Source organism: Diorhabda carinulata, chromosome 1 (genome assembly GCF_026250575.1).
Source record: "Diorhabda carinulata isolate Delta chromosome 1, icDioCari1.1, whole genome shotgun sequence".
Classification (NCBI taxonomy): domain Eukaryota; kingdom Metazoa; phylum Arthropoda; class Insecta; order Coleoptera; family Chrysomelidae; genus Diorhabda; species Diorhabda carinulata.
Genome location: NC_079460.1, coordinates 30,943,472 through 30,967,614, shown reverse-complemented (window position 1 = coordinate 30,967,614; position 24,143 = coordinate 30,943,472). Strand labels below are relative to the sequence as shown.

At 30.8% G+C, this 24,143-nt stretch overlaps 1 protein-coding gene across 2 annotated transcripts in view; it reads right to left on the bottom strand.

Annotated features, from left to right (window-relative positions):
- The window catches only part of LOC130898917 (myosin-VIIa), a 56,052-nt gene that overhangs the window by 13,735 nt on the left and 18,174 nt on the right, over window positions 1-24,143 (bottom strand). For both annotated transcript variants that reach the window (XM_057808528.1, XM_057808520.1), the window contains exons 3-17: window positions 14,745-15,005; window positions 14,049-14,203; window positions 11,898-12,306; window positions 10,902-11,580; window positions 10,223-10,739; window positions 9,967-10,161; window positions 8,507-8,938; window positions 7,455-7,642; window positions 7,178-7,395; window positions 6,586-6,980; window positions 6,282-6,433; window positions 5,446-5,765; window positions 5,001-5,372; window positions 3,545-3,884; window positions 3,226-3,489 (exon numbers count right to left, since the gene is read on the bottom strand). In XM_057808528.1, the coding sequence (XP_057664511.1) occupies window positions 3,226-3,489; window positions 3,545-3,884; window positions 5,001-5,372; window positions 5,446-5,765; window positions 6,282-6,433; window positions 6,586-6,980; window positions 7,178-7,395; window positions 7,455-7,642; window positions 8,507-8,938; window positions 9,967-10,161; window positions 10,223-10,739; window positions 10,902-11,580; window positions 11,898-12,306; window positions 14,049-14,203; window positions 14,745-15,005 (4,897 nt within the window). The remainder of the gene's footprint in view (window positions 1-3,225; window positions 3,490-3,544; window positions 3,885-5,000; window positions 5,373-5,445; window positions 5,766-6,281; window positions 6,434-6,585; window positions 6,981-7,177; window positions 7,396-7,454; window positions 7,643-8,506; window positions 8,939-9,966; window positions 10,162-10,222; window positions 10,740-10,901; window positions 11,581-11,897; window positions 12,307-14,048; window positions 14,204-14,744; window positions 15,006-24,143) is intronic.

The following is a 24,143-nucleotide window of genomic DNA, read 5'->3' as shown; positions in this document are numbered from 1 at the left end:
TGAGTGTTTGTCCAGAATGACGTTTTACTGGGGTTGATCAAGAGTTGCTTTTCATCACCCCAATTTTGAATTATGTTTAGGATCGTTTGCATCCTGATAGAGACTATGTCTCTATGCTTACCCCTTACCACCACTACCAGATCATCTGCATAGCCTAGAACTATGATTCCAGACAAATATATCTATTAATCCAGAATTAAAATTAGCAAAATAAAATAAATCAAGAGAACAATATGTAGGTATTCATATTTTTACCAATTTTTAGCATAAATTTATTCAAATTTATTATTTCAAAGTAGATATTAGTGTATGAAATTATTTTTCTAACTCAACACAGCAATTTAATGATGAATCAAGATAATTTCAAGTTGTATTTCAATAATTAAAAACTACTGAAATCCAAATCTATTACTTTTCAGTGAACAATATATAATATACAATTTCAAGCTTGGTAACAGTTAACGTTGCGCGGAACGTAGTTGCTCTAGACTGCTTTAGTATTGGATCAGATGTAACAGCTTGTAAAAAAGGCCCTTAGCTCTATCTATCTTTATCAAAGTTATTTCTCAAATAACTGTTCCTTCTAATAACTATCTAAGATACTTTACAGTCACTTTCTATGAAAAAATAAAGTAACTAAATTACTTTGAAGTAACTTAGGACACGACTCTGGTTATACCTGAGACGATATCTAAATTCAAAAGAGGGTGAATAATGCGATATTAGGGAAAACGTGAAAAATACCAAAACATTAAAGAAAAACAGAAGATGGTTGAGCAAGTCTATGTTCATAGCATATGACATACGAGGGTACATAACATACATAATATCCCAAACATCTTCATAAAATGGTCATACATAACTTTATTTGTTAGTGTCAACATAGAAATAGTCCCTGTGATTCACAACATTGTTCAAAGTTTAGATTTATGGTAGGTATATTACGGTTGACAAGTGACATTTGGCAAAAAGAGCAAATGTGTATTGCACTGTGAGTAATGATAAAGAGTGACAGCTCAGTATATAGTATTCTATGGTTTTCAGTTGACATAATGTTATGAGATTGAAATTAATTGTCAAAATCCAGAATAGTTTTGCTATCAAAATTAAATTTTAAAATGGAAGATATAATCAGCAGTTTTGCAAAGTTTATTGCACAGCCAATAATGGTTCACATATACTCAAATCCACATTTTTCAATTGAAATATTTTTGGCCCTGATGTTTTGCGTATGTCATATACTCCTTCTTTTTGATGTTAATGAAGTTTTTCGAAGAACAAACGCTGATGAACTGGTAAAACTGAATTTGAAACATCCACATTTGAATGAATCTGGTTGCTGCTCAAGAGTTGAAGTGAATCCTCAGAGAAAGAGAACATCTATGAGAAAATCCCATTTAGTTCCATCATCCAGAAAACTAGCTAGACAAATTAGTTCCAAATCAAACTCTGGACGAGTAACGCCCCAAAAGAAATCTTCGTTATTGGATAGAGTGAACTGTCTCTTAGCTACTACACCCAGTGAGTATGTGAGAAAATGCAGAAAAAGAAAAAAAATAGAAGCTGAACTCAAGCACGACATTCAATCGCTGACTTCTTCAATTGAACAAGCTCAGAATAGCGAAGACATTAGTTTGAAAGTATTCACTGGTGAAACTTCTAGCGAAAATCTAAGCCACATCATGGAGAACTTTGGAACTCCAATTACAGATGATTCTAGAACAAGTTTTCTAGATTCTGATAAAAACAGTGTAACCAGTATTGTTTGCAATAATAGAATGGTTAGTGAAATATCTATGAGAAAATCCCATTTTATTCCATGCAGAAAACTATCTAGAGAGAGAAGTTCCAAATTAAATTTTGGGTGGGTAATACCACGAAAGAAATCTTCATTATTTGATAGAGTCAACTTTCTTTTATCTACTACACCTAGCGAGTACATAAGAAGATGCAAGAAAAGAAAAAATTTTGAATCTAAATTTGAGCACAACCGTCAGTCGCTGACTTCTTCACTTGAAGTTGTATCTACCAAGAAAACTCTGAAGAAACAAACCAAAAATAGTCAAATTATTGATAATTACATAACAAGATTTGTAGATTCTGATCAAAACAGTTTGACCAGTGTTGCATGTGATGATAAAATGGCAATAGGAAAGGCACAAGTCCCAAGATTCAATAAAGAAGATAAGAAAATAGAAAAAGGGAAGATAGACGAAAGAGGAGATGTAGATAAACTATTTCAAGATTATGTTACAAACTACAGTGACTATTCGAGTGGAAGTCTCCTAACATCGCAGGATGAAAGCCTTTACTAAGTTATTATAGGATATTGACATACAACTTTCTAAATTATTTCATTGTGTTTCTGTATCTGTTTATTCATCATATAAATTTCAGTAATATTGTTAAAAAATCTTATATTTTCATAAACTTTAAATAAAAATAAACCATGACAAAATAATTAGTATATTTTCAATTTTCATATAATTATTGCTTGATCAATACAAGTTGGAGAAGAGGAGAGAGAGAGAATGAGAGGCTTATATTTTTTGAATTATTTGTCAGTATAAAATAAAATGATAGAATTTTTATGCAAGCATAGACATTCATTAGAGATTCATTTGCAATAAAGCTCCTTAAATGTTTTTGTTGATAGGTGTGGTTAAATTCATTTAATTACTTATGTTAGAATTCAAATCAAAGATAGAAATTACTGAAAGAAAAATATATTTACCGATTTCCCCATAAAATACAAATATTTAGAAAAATTCAATGATCATAACAATTTTCCCTCTCTATTAGGGATAACTAGTACAGTGTCAAATTACTACAAATCCTCCTTATGAAAATGATGTGGTAAATAAAGTGACTAAAGCACTACAGTGGCAAGGAAAACACATACATATCTTATTACAGATTTACTTCATCTAATGCAAAAATAATTTAAAAATTAGCCACATATTGCTAGTAGGCAATATAGGTTTCCCAACCACATACAGGATTTGTCAAATGCAGATCAAAATATAGAAAAGATATTTTGTTTTAATAACATGAACCTTAGTAGTTTGTGCAGTTATGGAAAGTTGGGTATGTAGAAATACAAAAATTGTATCTTTAATTTTTTATTACTTTGATTAAACATATTATTTCCAAATTATATTATAGATGCCATTTGCATATATTTTTTGGAAGATTATTTCTAGATTTTACTGTGTAAAGACTTACCTTCAACTGAAAATAGTTGTAAAATATCATTAGGTGGTTTGGACATGCACGGCAAAACATATACTGTTTCTGCTGGAAAATCTCCTTTTTCCTGCGTTCTTTCACATCTTCCCACACACCAACCAGAATTTAAAACCGTTTCACCAGTACTGTCTTCTTCCAGAATTATCAAATCTCCTTTCATAAATGTTAGAAAACTGGAGCCTTCTCCTGGCGCTTTGTAATCTTGTAAAGCAATTACAAACTTTGATCTCTTTTTTAGACCTAAAAGGTAGGTTAAAATTTAATTCATGTTTTTATACATGTTTTGATTTTTTACCTTCTAAGAAATAGACAACCAAATCCCTTATATCCTCTGCATTTGGACTTTGGAATGTGAATTCTTCACCTCTGACAGTATTTAAACTAAACGTTTGTGTGAACACCTTATTCGTTTTTTGGCTGGAGACAGTAGTTATTTCGGGGAAAGATAATTCCAATAAAACTTGCTCTTGATCATCTACAACGTAGACTCCCGTCCAATTAACGGCTATTATCACATCGTTTTTAGGAAGATTTGGTCCCGAGTTTCTATAAGCTTCATAGAATCTTGAAAATAATAACGGCCATTTGAATTTTGCATAGCTTACTACATCTTCTTTGACTTTTAAAGATTGAACCTGAAAATGGCTATTAGTTAAAATGCTGGCAGCTTTGAGATTTTGTATTATGCCTAGATTACGTTTTGATGAAAGAGGCATGGGCTATTGATATGAAATACACTACATATAAATTATCAAACTAATTAAATGTTATTTTTGAATTTCAACAACTGGAAATTGAAGTTTCATCTCTTAAGCAGATGTCTACAATTCGTTGGTCGAACTTTCTCTCAACAAGATATTTATATGCAACTGGACCCCAGTGATAACCCCAGCATATCGAAGAGCATGGCTACAGTTTACTAGAAATTTGGAGTGAATACCACCAGATCGTATTTAATGTTCTGAGGTGTGCAGATTTTTTCGATCTAGTAATGATCTATGTGTCCCAGTATGCAGAAGAGCGAACAAAATGTTTATGCAATGCAGCAAACAACACAGAAGCTGAAGCCCGAGGACCGGCGACTGCCAGGCTGACCGCGCAACTGTGGCTGGATGATATCGAAGAGGCTCTTCGGGAGCTAGATGTGAGGGGGTGGAGACGCTGAATGTTGGACCGTGAAGGAACGTAGTGGACGAGGTTAAGTCTCTTTGAGGGCCATAGTGCCAGTGGTTATAATAGTAGTAGCATACAACCGAGATATAGTAGCAGATCATTAATGTTATGGTGTCGCATTATTATGGAGGGCCATACTAAGATGGTAATCATTGAAGAGGTCATCTTAATGCTTCCAGGTACATTGTTGACATGTTTACCACAAGTCGTATCTTTAGCTCCCTTTGCAGGAGAAAATTTTTAACTGCATGCATAACATTTCTCGATTGTATATTGCAAGAATCCTCCCAAATAACTTCAATGAGATCAAAATCCAAGCAATGGCGTGACCAGTTGACAATCCTGATCTCAATCTCCTCAATAGTTATACATTTAGTTATTTATCAAATTTAGTAAAAGTGAGCCAACTGTGATAAGCGGTTTAGCATTTTATTGCCTTTTAGTTGGTTTCTACATATTAAATGAGAATTGTTTCTTCAGTTTTATATTTTAATAAGTAAAGGTTTTGTAAGAACTTTAAAAAAGAAAAATTCATTATCCGATCATAATGAACAGAAATGACCCGTAATTTTGTTTACCTTTTCTTTCACATAATAACTTTTCTTATATGCCTGTACTACTAGAGCTGCCCATCTATCGACTGCCTTTTCCACACCTGTTAAACAGTAGTCTGGAATGTAATTTGGCAATAAAGTTAACAATCTTTCGACATTCATATCACTACTATATTCTATGTAATACTGCTGGGCTGCTATCATGGCTAAATCTTCCTCTTTATCACACCTATATTCTCCAAATTTGACTCCACGTACAACTTGTTGATAAATCAAATTAGTTGCTACTTGGTCTTCTGTTGGCTCATGCCATGGTGCAAAGATCTCCTTGCGGAAAAATAACCTCCAAGGGGCGTTTCTTTCTTGAGCTCCTTGTTCTTTTGCATATTGCTCACACTGAAACAAATATAAGTTTTATTTCCACAAAAATATAAAAATAGTAGGGGTATTTTTTTCAGTATCAAATTACCTGTGATATGGCGTCCATAACATGGTCTCCTCCACTACCCAATGAAGAAACTTTATCAAAAAGAGCAATATATAACGAAAATCCAAATTGATCCTTCAAGCTGATTTTATCTGATAATTGGTTACAAAGTTCTCGAGCAGTAGTAGCTGAATCAGCTAATAAAGTTTTGGTGTTTCCATCCATGAAAGTAATGGGAAGCATGATTGGTTTTTTCGATTTAGTAGCTTGAAGTTCTAGCCAACTAGGTGGTTGGTTTCTGGTACCATTATTAAACGTTCGTTTGAGGCGATCTTCACAATAAGGTGCATAGCCAGGAGGACCTAAAAAGTAATCAAACAGATTGTTTCAAACTAAAAACGTTATTGGGCGGAATATTTCTGTCGATTATCTATGAATTATTAGATAAATGATCAATACAATATTTTCAAATAATTATTAGTTGGATAATTATTCGAATAAGATGTCTTAAATGTTTCTTAATTATCAACTATTAATATCTTCCTTATTCATTCATCTGCCAACTTTAATTTTATTATTGTTATAATTTTCTCTATCCTATTGCTCAATTCACTTGACCTATGCATTTAAACATTAGTTATTATGTTTTAGTCCTATTTTTTCTTTATATGTCACCCTTGATTTTTTGATTACCGTCATTGTTTATTTTATCTATCACTCTCATAAAATTTCATTTCTTTTATAATAGCCAACATGCACCAAATATGATTATTCTTCTGTATGTAAAATTTGATAGAATTATGTTGATGGTATTTTGTTTTCAAGAGTATTAATAATGTTAAGATTTTTAAAAATTTGAAAAAATATGTTAATATTACCTTCTCTTATAAATGCTCTTAAATAGCTGACAAATTTTTCAGATGGTGCAAAACAGCCAACACACAAAGATAGTAGAATCCAACCACGTGCATGAGATGATTTGGAAGGATTATTGGTGAGTTGTTTACATATCTGACAATACACTTCATCTCTAAAAATAAAATCAATATATATTTTAATAATTAATAATAAAAAAAAAACAAATTTAAACTAAACTTATAAAAAATGAAATTAAAAAATAAACATAAATACAAAAACAGATAAGAATGTATCACACTTGCAAATAAAGAGTATCATATTTACCTAAGTTCAGCTCTAAGTATACCATGCCCAATAATGAAATGTAACTTTTCCAAATTGCTTGTTGGCCTCGTTTCCAGCCATGATTGGTAACTATCAGCTGTATACTCTTCATCTTGTAACTTCCTTCTAACATCTTCTCCTAATTTGTTTTTTCTTTTCAAAGTTAAAGACACCAATTTATTTCTAATTGACCTTGGTTTCTGTTTTAGATACGAATCTGGATCTAAGCCCATAAGTTGGGCTTCTTGGAATTCTTTACTGCGTATGAAGTTTCGACCCAGAGTAGCTGTTACTTTTGACATGACTGATGTAGTATCTCTGTCCATTGTATGATATCGTGGTTCTGGAAGATCTCCAGTAAAGCGTAATATTGTTATCCACAAAGCTTGAGCTGCCTAAAAATGATTCATCAAATAAGTATAACTAACACGCTTTGACAGTGATGGCTAAAAATATGAACACCAAGGGGAAAATTTTCTATGTGAAAGAGTTGAAAATGTTACATTATTTGTTGAATGCATTATTTTTATATTTTGGTATAGTAGTATGGATGACTGGATAAATAATACATATTCATATTAAAAATAAGTACCAATTGATCTCCTTGTGTATGTAGAGGTAGTAGAGGATGTTTTAGAGGTTTCCTAGAATACTGATGTCCAACATTTCCTTGGAAGTAAGTAGCTGCAAACTTTTGGAATTTAAATTCGCTTAGGTCTTCTTCATCATCCGAAGCTGTTGCTAATGGACTGATTATTTCATTTTCAGCAGGTCTATTTGGTAAATCATTGAAAACAGATGTTTCTCTTCCTGAAATATGATTTTTGTTACAATTCAATCACTATAATAATTTAGTAGAATATAAAAACCTGGTGTGGGTGCTTCACTAGAGCTATCAGGCAAAAAGTCAAACATTGCTTCAACTAATTTAGAATCGTCCACAGGTTCATCAGCTTTTCTAGCCGCCTCATTGATTTTATTTTTCTTTTCTTCAACTAGTTTTCTTTCTTCCATTTCCAATTCCATTTCTTTTTTTTCGAGTTGGTATATTCGCTCTCTAAAAAGTAAGTTTTTCATTTTCTAAACATGTTGTGATGTTTCCAGAATAAAGATATGACATAAATTTTTGTATAATAAGCCAATACTAACTGAAGTTTTTTTAATTAATAATTTACTTTAGTAGTGAAGTTGAGAATTTTATTGAATTAATATACGCAAGATCAATTGTTACAAAAAAAGGGATAAAGCAAATTCTAAATAAATGCATGAAAAAAAAATATGCTATTTCCTCGTATGTGAAAGTTTCCCATTTTATAACATTAACAGTACCATCCTAGAGTTTTGAGATAAGATAATAATAATTAATATTTTACAGTTCCAAGATTAGAACGTACTATTGATAATAATTGCATTTCTGTGGATATTTGAGCGTGGATGAGGGTTAAGGACTGTACTGGAAATTTAATTAACAATCGACTAACTTCAAGACTAGTAAATGGACATTTTGTTATCTAAAAAAATAGGAAACATCTAAAGATATTCATAAAAATTGATATGTAATAAGAAAATTGCAAAACAATGTATGATGCCTCATATTAAAGAGATATTAAGCAAGTGATTATGGGAACATATTGAAATTGTTTCAAAAGAGCTAGTAGCTTCCCAGAATATACAGCCATTGTTAAGTACAGTGATAGTCAATAGCTCTGCAATAAAATATGTATTATTTGGTTCTTACCAGCTGTCTTAAGAGACATATTTAAAAATAATTCAGTAGTTTAATCAAAGATTAATTTACTCAATATTATCCTCACACTTTGCAACACCACTGGCCAAAATGCGACTTCATGTTACTCATACATTTTGCTGTTGCACCTAGTGTGTATAAATTAAAACCTTTTTTGTTTTATTTTAATCTTACCTGTAGTGTTGCTCTGCAATTTCTTTTGCTCGTTTATTTCCAGCATCTTTCAACTCTCTTTCTTCTTTCTTTTTCAACCTCAGCGCTTCTATATGTCGTTTATGTTCAAATTTAATCTTCTTATACCTTCTCTGCGCTATCATTCGTCTTACATGCGACTGTATCTTAAGAATTGCCCACATTTTATAACCATATTCTCGTCTTACCAAATATCCCCTGGAGTGTGCTTGTAATCCAACAACATGTCCTCTTAAATGTCTAAATCTGTTAGAAAGAACTCTGGCACGGATTAGTGCTTGTAAACGCATGTAACCCAATCGCATTTTTTTATATCGTTGTCTTTGGATATAAGCTTTCCAATATTTTTGAATTATTATTGTAGCAGCTTTCAGTCGAAGAAAACGTCTTCTGTACACCCATCCACGAATCGACCTAAAAAAAAACGGTAACAACTATTCATTTATTCTTACTAGATAATTCTTGTGCAATTCATAGTCATAGAGAAGAAGTGAACTGACTATATAAAAAACTATATTTCAATGACATCTTTAAGCCGTTAGTTGAAAAAATACCCCAACAGTATTAATTCACTTCTAAGAATTCAAGGATAAATTGAGAATTCTTGGAATTAGATAGAAGATTTGCAGAAGTAAGGTAAAAGAATAAATAAAGAAGCAGTTTTTGGACATCATGGTATTAAACAAGGTCAATACCACGTTCATATCTGCCACTAGAGGCGCTGGTGTACGTGCGGTCTTCACAACTTCATATCAAATGCACTGTTTATTTGGGACCTTTAATGCATAATCGAGAGTATTCAAATGCTTTTTTTAAAGGCGCGCGAATATTGATAAGGGTTGCCATTTTCTCGATGAATCTCTACTAACTTCTTTTTTAACAGAGTTTGGACTTTAAGAAACTGCCCTCTTCCGAACAAACTGGAACTATAAAATACTTCAACATCCTTGATGTGTTCCTCAATTGTATTTCTATTTTGCTTATAAATGATTTATACTTGAACTTATATTTTTCTCAAACAAATTTTGACTACCCTACTTCAAGATCTCACTTATCAATGATGCCACCTCTGTATATAATAATAAGCACTATAGACAACTCTAATCAGTATAGTGCTCAATGGAACAATGAAAAAGGCTGCAGACAAAAGGATCTATACACGAATTGCAAGGAAAATAAAAAAGAAAATAGGATTAGAACTGAACGAAAAAATAGGAGATAAATGAGCACAAGAAAAAAAAATTACCGGAACCACCATAAAAATAGAAGATTAGATTTAAAAAAGTGACGATTTTCAAGTACTCAGACACCATAGTAAATGTCAGAAATGACAGATCAGAAGAGATAAAGGACCTCATAATATCTGAAAACAGGGAATACTGTAAATATAGATTGATAAAATATAAGTACTGACACGTTAAAAATCTATTTGGTAAACTTACCTTTGTAGAATGAGAATTTTTTTAGTAAGAACTCTATCTCTCTCTTGTTCGAGGTATAGATCATGGGCATCTTTTAGAAAAACTTTATTGTGACCTAGTTGATAATCAGATTTTCCTAAAACTACCGAACAAATTCGAGAAGTTGCATTTCTGCAATCAGTCTTGTGTGCAGGGGGTACCCCCGGAATGAGAAATCTAAAATCGAACAATTAATTAACTGAAAATATATTTAAAAGATGTCAGTTCAAATACTAACCTATATCTTTCAACAAATTCGGCAAAGCTATGCCTTATAGGATATCCAGCTCTCCTTATTCTGATAGTTTCCATCATACCAGAATATCTCAACTGTCTACAACACAAGGTTCTATCAAATAACATAGGTTTCTTAAACTCGTTAGGTTTTATACACCGTATGAAGAAAGGTTGACAATTAGATAGAGTCCTCATCAATGAGTCTAAGCTCTTTTTAAATTGAGTGGATAATGTAGGTGCCCTCTTTCTTGTTTCTGATCCCATGCCAATATCTTCAGCAAATATTTGTTGAAGAAACTTATTTCCACTTATTGTGATAAGTTGTAGTAAATCAGGACTGAAAGTATCTCTATTTTTTTCTAAGAAACCTCTTGTGTCATAAAAGACTATCCCTGCAAAATGATTCAAGCCAAAACTAGTATTAATATCAGATCTAGGTTTTAGATAATTTCTGTGTCTTCCATGCTGTTTATGTAACTTAGCCAAAAATGTTTGGTCTGTCCCTTTAGGAAATTTACCTGAAACAGAAATTAAATTTTACTTCAGTACTTAAATCAGTAATAGAAGTAATAATATTTTTTTTATAATTTGTGAACGACTTTCAATTTTTCTTCATAACCTATTTGAAAACAAATTTTTTAAATTGTGAATGTAAAAAAGCTATCTGTGTTATTACTTACTTTCTTCATCTATAAGTGCCATAATGTTCAGTTGTTTTATAGCAATTAAATCCAAGGCATCTTGGTTATCAACAAACTCTATATGCTGCCAATTAATTCCTTCCAGATTATACTCCTCTTGTTCTAATTTAAATATATGCCTAACAAAAAATTGTTGAAGATTCTCATTTGCAAAATTTATACAAAATTGTTCGAAGCTGTTGTGATCAAAATTTTCAAATCCAAATATGTCCAGTACTCCAATCGAACTTCTTTGTCTTTCTTTGGGCTTATAAATGGCTTTATTAATTTTTTTGACTATATGTATAAACAATCTTCCATATATACCTTTTACAAAGGCATCTCTTACATCAACACTTTGGTCTCTGGATAAAGTAGAAACTACAGTTTCTCCATGAGCAAACAGAGTTTTTCTAGTGAGAGCATCTATAAGTAATTGTGTAGGTACTCCCAATAAATTAGCCACTCTTAAAACATTGGTAGGATCAGGGATCTCTGTGGCATCTAAATTGTCTACAACAGTTGCTTTATACCTTATGTTTCCAATGTGTAGGATGGCTGCCAGCAATTTCATAATCTCCCATATTTCTGAATCTGAGAATAAAAGTACTTTCATTGCACTTCTGATATCAGCAAATTCTGCATGGTCATCCCTTCCTTCACAAGTTATGCAACCACCCTAAAATATATATAAGCTTTATTCAACACAAATTTTACTAAAAACAATAAACTTATTGACAACAATTCCACAAAATACCAATATTCTCACACAATTACGCAAAGTAGCTGATGAAGAAGTAACTGGAATAATAATAGAGGAAATAATTGGAGAATGATATTGAATTTGACTGAGATCTGCAATCAATCTACATTTTTTGTACAATTCACTGTGAAACAAACATTTGTAAAAGATAAACTGGGACATACTTTTCAAAAAATGGTCAAACATGACTATTTCAAGGTATGATTTTAATTTAAGCATGAGTAGATGCTTACCCCAGTTAAATATCGATATTGACTGGCATCTCCCAACTCCAACTTTTTTTTATCATCTTTCCCCAATCCAGCCAAAATGCAATAAAACACATGATAATTTCGTTCATCCGGATTTTGTGATACTATTCGACTTTTTTCTAACAGGTATTGTTCTATTTTGGCTCCTTCTATAACTCCATCTTTATTAAAATGAATATCAATGTACTTTCCGAATCTGGAGCTGTTGTCATTTCGCACCGTTTTGGCGTTTCCAAACGCTTCTAAAATAGGATTAGCTTCAAGAATTTGTTGCTCTATCCAAGAATGTTTACCACTAATGGCAGCTAGATATTGGAGAATTAACTTTGTACTTTCAGTTTTTCCTGCACCAGATTCACCTGATATGACTATACATTGATCTTGACCATACCTAAAAATAATATCCACAAATAATATTATTGGAGTGTCACAAAATCATAAGGAAGTTTGTTTACTATAAAGTGAAGTAAATATTATACATTTCTTCAAACTATTTTTAGCATATTGTCTTTTTTAGTAAGACATGTGTACAATCGAAGAAATATTTTTTTTCTATTACGACATAATCATTATCATCAATGTAATTTTAGGCCAACTCATTTCACTAGATTCTTTCTTATAATTAAAAGTTTAATTTAACAATAATTTCTTAGAATGTAATACAATACCAACAAATGGACATCACACTATATTTAGCTCCATGGTGTCATTTAATTGACTAACTAAAGTAGCTGATCAATAAAGGTTAAAAGGTATAGAAACGTTCATCAAATTAAAATCAGAGTCATGTTAATAGTTTACTCTGTAATTGGCCAACACATTTTCCATAGTTTGATCACAGTCTTTGATAAATCTTCTTGAGTATTGAGCCCTATTAATTTTTAATAATCTCAAGTCTGAACTTTTCACAAAGCATAATATCTCTGTTTTTGAATATTTTTACAGAGATTTAAATCAGTAACTAATTTTCCTCCAATTTTGCTATAACTTTCCACTTAAGAGTCCCAGTTAAATGCAACGGGATTTTTCTCAAAAGGTTCATTTGTGGCAGAAGGTTTATATGTAATGTTTGAAATAAAAAAAATTAATTATAGATAACAATGTAAGATTTGTGTAACTTAGAAATCTTTCATAGCTTATATAGCTAATACATACTATAGATTAATTTAAGAATTTAAAAATAGTGTGTTTCTTTTGACATGGTTCTATTCATAAGTATTGATAATCATTTTGACACAATTTTAATAATGGAAATAAATATAAGTTTTAAATGATTTAAGTCATATCAAACTGTTAATATTTAACACCCTGCAAAATCTAAGAATAATGAGGAGAACTGAGTATAATTGTGATCCTGATTAGGTGAGTATATACAATATATATGTTTCAAAACTATTTTACATAGTCATTTCTAATGAGATTAGTGCAAGGTCCTTCAGCAATTTCTTGAAAATATTGCAGTAGATTTTACATAAGAAGTATATAATAATCCGTATTCAACAAACATATGTTACTGAAAGGTTTCTAAAACCTTATATAATTAAACTGACATATTATCTCATCATGTTAACAGGGAATTTACAAAATTGTATCGAAATAATTTTAATAAAAGACTTTTAAAGTACAATAACAAACAATGGATTATTGTGGGGTGTGACAATAAAACACCAAATTGTATTATGACTAGGTTGGAAATGACTTTTTTGAATTTATTTTGTACATAATTATCTAATAAGAAAACTCAACTTAATTTTATGACTAACCAGCAAATAATAGATTATTTGTATTTCATTTTATTCCATAAATACTCTGAGCTTAGATTAGAGGGGATGAAACTGTTATTTTGGATATCAATTATTATAGTAACTTACAGCAAGCAATAATTATAAAGTATGATACACTTTAATATAAAATTCTATATGCTGTATTGTTGCTCTTTCTTGGCACATTAATATTGTTAACAGTTAGATTAAGAAGAATTGCCACATATTTTTATACACACCTAAGCATGCATATATGTGAACCAATTATTGGTTCAATATTAATTGATATTATTTCAACAAAATTGAATAAGAAATCTCTCCAATACTTTTTTGATTTGATGATTTTCAAAACAATGTTCTAGTAATTTACCTCCTCATATGTCCATATGAATTATCACCAATGGCAAAAATATGTGGTGGTAATTCGCCAATTTTTCGTTCCTTATATAATTTGATTTGGTCGGCAGTGTAAATTGGGAGTATTTGATATGGATTTACTGCTACTAAAATTGAACCAGTGTATGTCTGTAAATAAATAAAAAATATTAAAGTAAATACATGATAAATAATAGTGAAAAACATAATAACATAACTAGAAATAAGAACAAGTATAAAAAAAAGTAAACTATAAAAGAAAAATAAAGAACCCCAAATAATACCTCTCATAATCATGATGAGATTAATTATACTGGTTTTCTATGCATAAATCATCTAACTTTTGTTACATTAGTTAATACTATATATATATTATAAAGATGATGGAAGAATATATTTTTTCCAAATAAAACTTCAAAATAGATTAATAATGATGATACTGATATATACATCTAATCTTTATGATTTATTATCATAATCTGTTTTATAGTAGTTTAGATTATTGCATGTCTGTATATAATTTAAGTGTAATTTGTTTATATTGTATTACATTGTTAATCTAAGATAAATGAAATCAAAGAAAATTGTTTTTCCTAGTATTAGATAATTTTAGCAATACAATTAATGTTACTGACTTGCAGAATTAATTTTAAGTGACAATATTACATGCTTTTAGAGATCATAAACTTACATAAATGAGATTCTCGTTGTACCGAATTAGAAGATTCCTTAGGATTCCTGCCTCATGAAGATCACCTAAACCAATCATGTCTTCAACCCCATGTATAGAAGTAGTATGCATCGCCTTGATGCGTCTTTCTGGTGATAACCAATGTTCATTACCATCATCATCTCGAACAGCTATTCTTCTACCTTCAGCTGATACCACACATGCTCCAATCGCCACGTCGAATTCTCCGCCTGAAGTTGGTTCGATCCATATATAATCACCCTACAAAATAAATGAATAGAAATATGTTTGATATTTAATAAATTCCTTTTTCTATGAATATGATCAATCTGATTTACATAACTCAATTTAGAATGAGCTATGTTGTCCAACATGTAGAATTTGAAATGATACATGAAGCGATGAATCTTAGGATTCACCCCTAGAAAGAGAGAGAAAACAAAGTGCATTAATAATTAAGCAGATTATGAAAAAACAAAATCAAAATTTTAGTGGACAGATTGTGAAATTAAAGAAAGACAAATTGTAGAAAACAAAGTGGAAGCAACTAGAAGAGGCCCTCAACTTTCTGCAAATAAAAGTTGAAGTACTAGTCATTGCTTGTTTTCCTTTAAGTATGATTTAAGTATAATTTTTCTTCCCTTAGTTATAATTAAAGCCATAATTGTTTTTTACATCAAATGAAATTGAGAATCTGAACTGCAACGTATGCATTATTATTTTAATTTATTTGAATTGTTTTTTAAGCGCGTTGGCTTTGCTTTCGATTATTGAAACAAAATAATACTTGTAATGTACTGTAAAAATTATTACCTGTAAAACAAAGTACAATACAAATTTCTTGTTTAATCTGTTAATTCGTTATAACAAAAGAGGTTAACTATTTAATTTACGTTTGTGAATACATACACATTTACTCTTTCTTTATATAACCTGACAGTATCTAATAGTGGCATTTAGTTTTGTCGACGTCAGCGCGCAAAATTCAAAATCAAAGAAATATATTCTCTTTAAAATATAATTATATACAAAGAATTTAAGAGAGAATATTCATTTGAAGAAAAGAAAATGAATATATACCTAAAAACAATATGTTAAGACATAAGTGGACCTATATATGTTTGTCTTACGAAAATGAATGCTTTTTTAGTTAGAGCACTGTATGAAATTAATATAAAATAATTCTGCTTTTAATTATAAATCCCGTATTTATAAATCTGAAGATATTTTCCTGGAATTCTTAGGCCGAATACACACGGATCAACTCAAAATAAACTTATTTCTGGTGCAAATCACCAACCAGTTTAAAATGACTAACAACCTTTGTATTTGAATGGAGAACTACAGACGGAGCCACTGGTTACCAACCAGTTGGCAAAGCGTACGCAACCAGTTCAAATAATCTCAACCTGATGATGGCAACTTGGATCACCCGCCTCTCAAAGGTTTCAATTGACGAAGGTTATTTGTTTTCAATCTGATCACAACAACATGAGTTTTCCACTTTAACAGGTTAGTAATTCGTTCTACTAAGATTACTGCCTTCGTTTTATTTATTTTTTGTGTTGTTTGAAAATAGATTTGTTATTTTTTTATGTAAAAAGCAAGCACAAGAGAGTGAACCCTTTTACACTCGAGTAATTCAAGTACTGCCTGCTGAGTCGAGATGCCTGTAGATATTGATCTTGAACTTCAGTAGGTTGTAGTGTACGGGAAAGACATGCCTTGGTAGCTTGCATTTCTCCAGAAGAAGAAGTCCCGATAAATTGACGTTCTAGATGTTTGCAGGAGAGTTAGATGTGCATGAACTACGTCTGCCTGTTGAGTAGGTCTTATAAATAATGCTTTAGGTAGGAATATGTTGGAGAGCTCAGAAGAGCATTTGCCGTGGTAGTATCGGTAAAACAGAGTCAGGTCGGCGACCTTTCTTCTATGCTCTAAGCTGTCCAAGTTTTTGGTCAACTATGGATCGTTTATAAGTCGAATTGTTCTATTCTGCATTGAGTCTAGCATTCCTAGGGTATGCTTAGGGGCCGAGCTCCAAATCTACGAGCAATATTCCAAAGATGGATGAATACGATAGTTTATACATTTGCAAAAGAAGTTTGGAGTGGATGTTTAGCTTTGACGCTGAGGTAATTTATTTTTATTATAGTTAAACTTTAAAAGGGGATGTAGAATAGCTTCTGTTACTTTATAAAACTGAGGAAATCAAAATGAATTATTGTTTACTTTTGATTCAGTCAGATTTAGGTCACAATTGAGTCTGCTTTGTGTGCAGAGACATGTCAGTAATCAGTTCGCAACCAGTTGGTGACTTCAGTCATTTTTGAGTTAAATTTATTTTGAGATGCTCCGTGTGTATTGGACCTTATTGTACAAATATGTTGTTTATAGTATTTAGTTGTTCGAAAACATTCATAAAGTATATGTAGTTAAATTCATTTCAACCACATTAATATTTCAATAAAAAATTATTGGAAACCTGTACTTCTATCATTATTCCAAAGATAAAAATATCGTCATATTTAATTATATTTACAAAACTTGGACTTTCATCATTTTTTTTAACAACAAGCAGGTACTGTGCAAAAACTGATCCTCCTTGGTTATCAAGTCGGTTAATCAAAAATTACTAGTTTGATATCATTAGAACAATTTAATTTACAGTTTGAGTATTTATGTTTATAAATTATAATGAGGAATGAGAGATTGCAGTTGGAGGAATTATTGCGTTCCGATATACTCGTTTCCGTGATATTTAAATAAAATCAAATCAAAACCAATACATTCTTGAACGTAGTCGTCAATAATACAGTTCTCCACATGAAAATAGTATAATAATTTGCAAATATGTTCTATTAAACTTAACGTAGCTAACTAAATCTGCCTAGCAGAATATCTATGAAATACGAGGTGCAAACAAAAAATAAGGTGAATTACTTAATTGAAAAAATTTGAATTGATCTATAAAATACTGCCATTGGTTAGTAATGAATTATCCCAACGTTGAATCCATGACTGGAAATATTTCTAGTATTAGAAATTGAATAAAACTTTTCCTTTTTAGCATATTTTTTTTTCGACAAGAGCCGGAAGTCGCATTCCACTCAATCTGATAAGTAAGGCGGATGTAGACAGAGAGGAAGATTTTAGTGACCAAAAACTCGGATCTCAAAAGTGACTTGTGGTATAGCGCATTGTCATGATAAAGATAAAAACCATTGTCTATTTTGCACGGACTTCACGAGATTTTAAGTTCTTTATTAATCTATCTAATAGTCAATTACCTCTTCAACTTGAACTTAACTCTCTCTGACTCTTAACTGACTTATTGAGGTTTTTAAATGCTCATACTATTTGTGAACAGTCTTAACAGTTAGTGGATTTAGAATAACATGCGTAGTCTATGTTGTGCCAATTGTACTCCTATAGAGAATACACTATGTATAAAAACTTATAGTGAAATAAAAAAAATTCTTATAACAAATACAGCCGTGAAACGGAAACAATTCTAACAAAAATTTATACTGTTTCCCAAAATAATGTTGTACTTATATGAGTTGTGACAATTAGATTCCAGATATGTAACAATAAAAAAATTAGCAAATAAATTTTCCCACCTTTTATTATCGAACTTCATAAATCTCTAAGCCACTTTATACAGCGATTCCAACATTGCTTCTACGATTCAAAGCATCCTTGATAATCGTCTGAAGATAACCCATTTACAACCACGCACTTCTCAACATTACTATAATGAGTTCGTTTGAGGTTTTACTTAATCATGAGAAGTAAAGAGTCACAGGGGGAATATCAAATACTATAGGGTGGATGCGGCTTCATTAGAATGCCATTTTTGCCAAAAAATATTGCACAGTTAATGAGATATGGGTGAGTGCGTTGTCGTCGTGCAAGATCTATACTGTCTTGGTGAGTTAGGGTGGTATACTAAAAACGCTCAACACCTACAGCATCTAATAATATCTGTACAGCCACTATTTGCTGCCGTTGCTGTGTATATGGTACAACAAATCCTTAAAGACTGTATATCCTATTTGTTGAATCACGATAAGTTAGTGTGATGTGATTTTCTTTAGAAAAATTCGCAAAACACAAAAAACAAACATGACATTGACTTCAGGCTAGAAATAAAACTGCAAAAGAGTTCGCTAGGCAGCATGAGATAGAAATCATTATTTTTTTATTAACCATTATTGTATTGCCTCTTCCGAAATTTCACACAATTAATCAAAATATTTATTAAAATGCATTTCTATGAACCTAGTCCGGTATTCGCCGCGAATTTGTTTATGTGTTTTAGCGACTGGAAATGGTTAGGTACCTCTAAGTAATTTTCCGAAAATATATTGACATGAATTGAAAATTTCCGATTCTACAGCTACGTAAAATTGAAAAAATAAGCTTCATACTTGATCGACACGTCTTTGTTTTAGGTGCCACTTGTTCTGGAAGGTGTCAATCCGAAGCATGTTGAGTGGACAAGGAATTCGCGTCTCTAGCAATTCTTATACAATTGAGTTTTCATATAAAATTAAAATGTTGCGGCCTTGTTCATTGGTCTGGTGACAACGCTTTTCATATCCAAGCAATTGTTTAAACCACGATTGTTTAGTTACCATTTTCTTTATTTTAGCGATATTTATTTCAGGTGAATATATTGATAACCGAGCTAGGCACTCAAACACCAAAGCGATTCCAAAAATCTCTTTAAGCGAATTTTTCAAAGGAAAAATATCCGGCACTCCCTCTTGAAATGTTATATATTTCATTTTAAATAATGACAATGATATAACAAAGACATTTTATGTCATTTACTGTCACTTTTTCACAATTGAAATTTTATTCTTCTAGTTTTTTGCTGTTTTTTTTAATAAATTTGCATCAGAAGTATGTATTATCCACAATTTCAAAATATTTTTTAACTATATCTTGTTAATAATTTGGTATAAAAAATTGTTCTGTAATGCGGTCAAATGTCCGGAAGTTCCGGCATTTTCACATCAGCATAAGTACAGATTCGGATGAAAAAATGGAACAGTAAACCAAACAAAGAGTGAGATAAACTGAACAATCAGTAGAGCATAACAAGAATTTCCTGTAGTTCAGGTCGTTCCTACGACAGGGGTATAGGCTTACTGGCTGACCAAAAAATTTAATGAATATCACTATTTATAAATAAGCTTCAAAAAAGTTCAAACAAACCTAATTTTCTTGAATAGACGATAAAAATTGTGTAAAAATAACGCAATAAATACATACACATTAGTTTGAAACATAATATATTTTAGGAGTTTCCCAAATATTTATTAACCACAACAAAATGTATAAAAATTATGATTGTTTAGAAATGTTTTAATCAGAATCTTAGGTGGCTTAGCAAATGTGTTCAAACACTGCAGTCAAAGAAGAGAAAAAAACAGATTTTGTTAGGTTTTAAAAGAGATTCATAGAATAGCCATGTGTTCATTTTTAAAATTCATGTACTTTTTGTAACCTCAGAATAATGCAACTTTTTTTGTGGACATTTGAAAAAGTATAAACTATGTTTTAGCTATACCATATTTAGCTCCAATTATGACATATACCATAATACTTTTGAACAAGCATTGAAGTCACATGATGCAAAGTCTTACTAAGGAGTATTGTTATTATTCTTTGGTATTTTAAAAACTATCCAAATCTTTCAAATTACGACTCTCGAGTTATATGTTTAGCATAGTACAATGTGATTTTCAAATACACACAAAAAACAAACATTTCATTATAAAATAATTTAAACCTACCTATGGAAAACAGTACATACAAATTTCAAAACTCTCCATTGGGGTTAAGACATGTTTGCCATCGATTCCTAACATTCCTAATTCGTCTTGAGAGAAATATAGTTTAACCTCCGCAAACCACAATACATTTGCGCAACTGTTTTCTTTTATGGCATAAGCATCTGCAATTTTTGCTCGACATCCATTCAGCATCCAATATAAGATTAGCACTACCTCGACTGAAGGTTAGATTTTGAATATTTTTGACGGTGATGAACATCGATGTTTTCACTCCTTACTCTGCATTTTGATCTCTGAATCATAGTGATAGATCCAAGACTCTTTCATTGTTACTTACCTTATAGGAAAAATTTTTGTCTTGCCATTACTGCATTAAAATACGTCTGCAAATATCTTTTTGAGTTTGCTTATGTGCATCTGTTACTATTCGTGCTAGCGAATGGACAATTCTTTTATATAAGTTCCGTAATATATTATGTACCACATGGTATAAGACACTACTACGTATATTCAACTATTTGTCTAATATTCATACACCGAACCCGCAATACGGAATCATAGACTTTACAAATATTTTCATGTGTGGTAGAGGTTATGCATATTCGTCTGCACCCGATTGTTAACTACATTTAAATTTACAATACCACCTTAAAAACTTTTTTAAATAATAGGTTATAATACACTGTGCGTTGCTCCATACGATCCATTTTTATACGGGGATATGACTGTCGAATGCTGTCTTCCACTCTAGGCAGCTTCAGCTTCAGAGTTATAATACACAATAGGTTACAATGCGTTGTAATGATAAATAACTGTTTCAATTTATAAATGAGTAATAAATGGGCCAGAGGCGACGTGTGTTACATTTTTTTTAAAGTGAATCAAAGTAATTTGTTACTGGATTATCCGCTCAAGATTTATAGAGTTTCATCAATGTAACAAAACATTTTCCAAAGTAATATTTGAACCATTGTGAAATATATTGCTTAATGTATAGTCCAGAAGTTGAGTATCTAATAGGATAAATTATTTCTTATTTTAAATTTCACATTACATAACGACATTGCATCAAACTAATTAAATTATATAGAGAGTTTTTAATGATAGATATTATGACTCAAGTAAGAAAATAGATTCGGAATCAAATTAGCTATCAAGATTTCACAAAATTATTTTTCATCAAGTATTATGTTAACAATTACAAACTAGTTGACAACTTAGTTCGAAAAATGTCAATAATAACAATAAACTATTAGATGAGCAACCTTTCACAAACAACGAAACTTTGCCATTTCGTTAAATCACCTTAAGTTTTGATAACGTCATTGACAATATTTTGCCGTGAATCCATGGTATGATTATCTAAGTCTAGCTTTCAATTCTTCAATTCATCTTGCAGTAGATACGCGTATGTCCCTTTCCATTTAATGCCGTATTACGTATTAAGGGCGATAGATTAGGATTACTTCTAATGGAATCTTATTGTCCTTGATATGTAATACTCAAACATTCCTTAAAAACGGTAAAATATTTATCGGTATTGACACCGACTGACACCTAAACAGACTTCCAAACGAGACTCGTCACTCCAATTTATGTTGTTCCAAGTCTCATTCCGATGGTCTCTGTTCCATTTTCTGGTTTTTTGGTTTGAAGTTAATAAGAATTTCTTACCTTAGACAAACCGGTAAAAAATTAATATTATAGAAGGAACTTTGATTTGGGTTATATCCCTACATAGTACACTCAACTGGCCATAAGTAGCGCTTTTATTTTGTTTTGTTGTTCGCTTCAAAGTTTCTGTCGTTATCTGTGAGCTTTTTTTTAAATTAAGAGATTTTGAAGTCACTGAATTGTTTTTCTTGTGAACTTTCCTTTTCCAAGATTGTACCTTGTTATACTAAGACAAAGTTACTCCTTGTAAACTTAAGATTCATTTGCCTGCGTTTTCATTATACCTTAATTAACTCTATTCCTTGTAATTTTAATTAATGTTACACCACCTGCAGGAAATAGTACAAAAATTTGAATTTCCAATATTTTTTCTCATGGTAACTTTCATAACATTATTTTTGCTGAAAGGTTGTGTGATTTCCATTATTAAATTGGATTATTTGTAGCATACTATTTCAGATCAATTATTGATGACACTGTATTTATTGAATTCTTGGAATAGAAAGAGGATATATATATATATATATATATATATATATATATATATATATATATTTTCATGTAGATAAATTTCTGTTTATTTTTGACGCATTAAAAACTTACAATAAGGTTCCACTTTCCAAATATTCACTTCCAGAATCTATTAGAGAACAAATAACAATAATAACGACATTTAAAGTGGGTAAAAAATGAAAGATTCCGTTACATGATCTACTGACGATCTGATAAGGATAATAGTAAATTTATGAAATTATTGCATTGTCATCGACCCTTGTTATTTGTGGAAAATGGGTCAAAAAATCGAGTCTAAAAAGTTCGTCACATGTTATTCTGGTGGTCCTGGTAAGGATAATGGCACAATTAATGAAATTATTATATTGACATCTGTCCAAGTGTTCAAAATCTGAAATTAATCCGAGGTTTTGAAGTGCACCAAAATCGAGTTCAAAGATTCTGTTACACAGATACATTCTTACCCTGAATGTTGATATGTGTACATTTGATTAAACATCATTAATAACCGTAAGCATTAGGTGAAATCGTCTCCTGGGTGATAATTGTACATATGTAGATAATTAATCGTGTATCACATTTATATTTCATCGTTTTTTTAATTCACACCCACATAAGAAGTTTGGAAGGTTTGTTTAGCTTGTTAATTTAGAATCTCAATAAAAAAATTCAGTCAGCATAGCTTAGAAATAGATTAAAATTAGAATTTTCTCAATTATGCAATACCTCTATTTGCAACCATATAAAAGCATTAATGAACATAATAACCTACTTTTTAGTTCAATAAAGATGATTACACAGCACTTTCACGTCTGATATTATTTGTAGTCCAGATGACTATTAAAAAAGATTATCTATCTAAATATTAGTTTTTGTTTTATTGTTTTCCTCATTCAGTATAAAATTACACATAATTTAGCGACTATACTAAAGTCGAACAATATAATAAAACATCCAAACCATACAACATTAAATTAGGTGTGGTAGAAACTTAACTAGCGACATAAATATATTCCCCTATAGTTCATTTTTATTCTAATATCTATACTACTGATATGATTATAAAAGAGAGATTAAAAAGAACAGTAACATAGAAAGTAGATGAATTATTTATCGCTGATTTATATTTTAACAATCGTTATTTTATAAAAATATGGGATCGTTTGTTTGTAACGTTCAAGTTTTCTAGGAAATCAAAGTCCAAACTTTTTCCTTATTACAAAAATGACCTACAAAGTGACTAGTATGAGCGGCGTCCATTTCTCATCTTGATTGTGTAATAACTGCTAATAAAGATGTAGCAATTAACTTAATATTAAGTTAAAAAAATGCGAATAAGTCATTAAGCGGGCTATCTTCAATCATTCATATCCTATTACTTTGTTAATGAATTGCAGTTTTATAA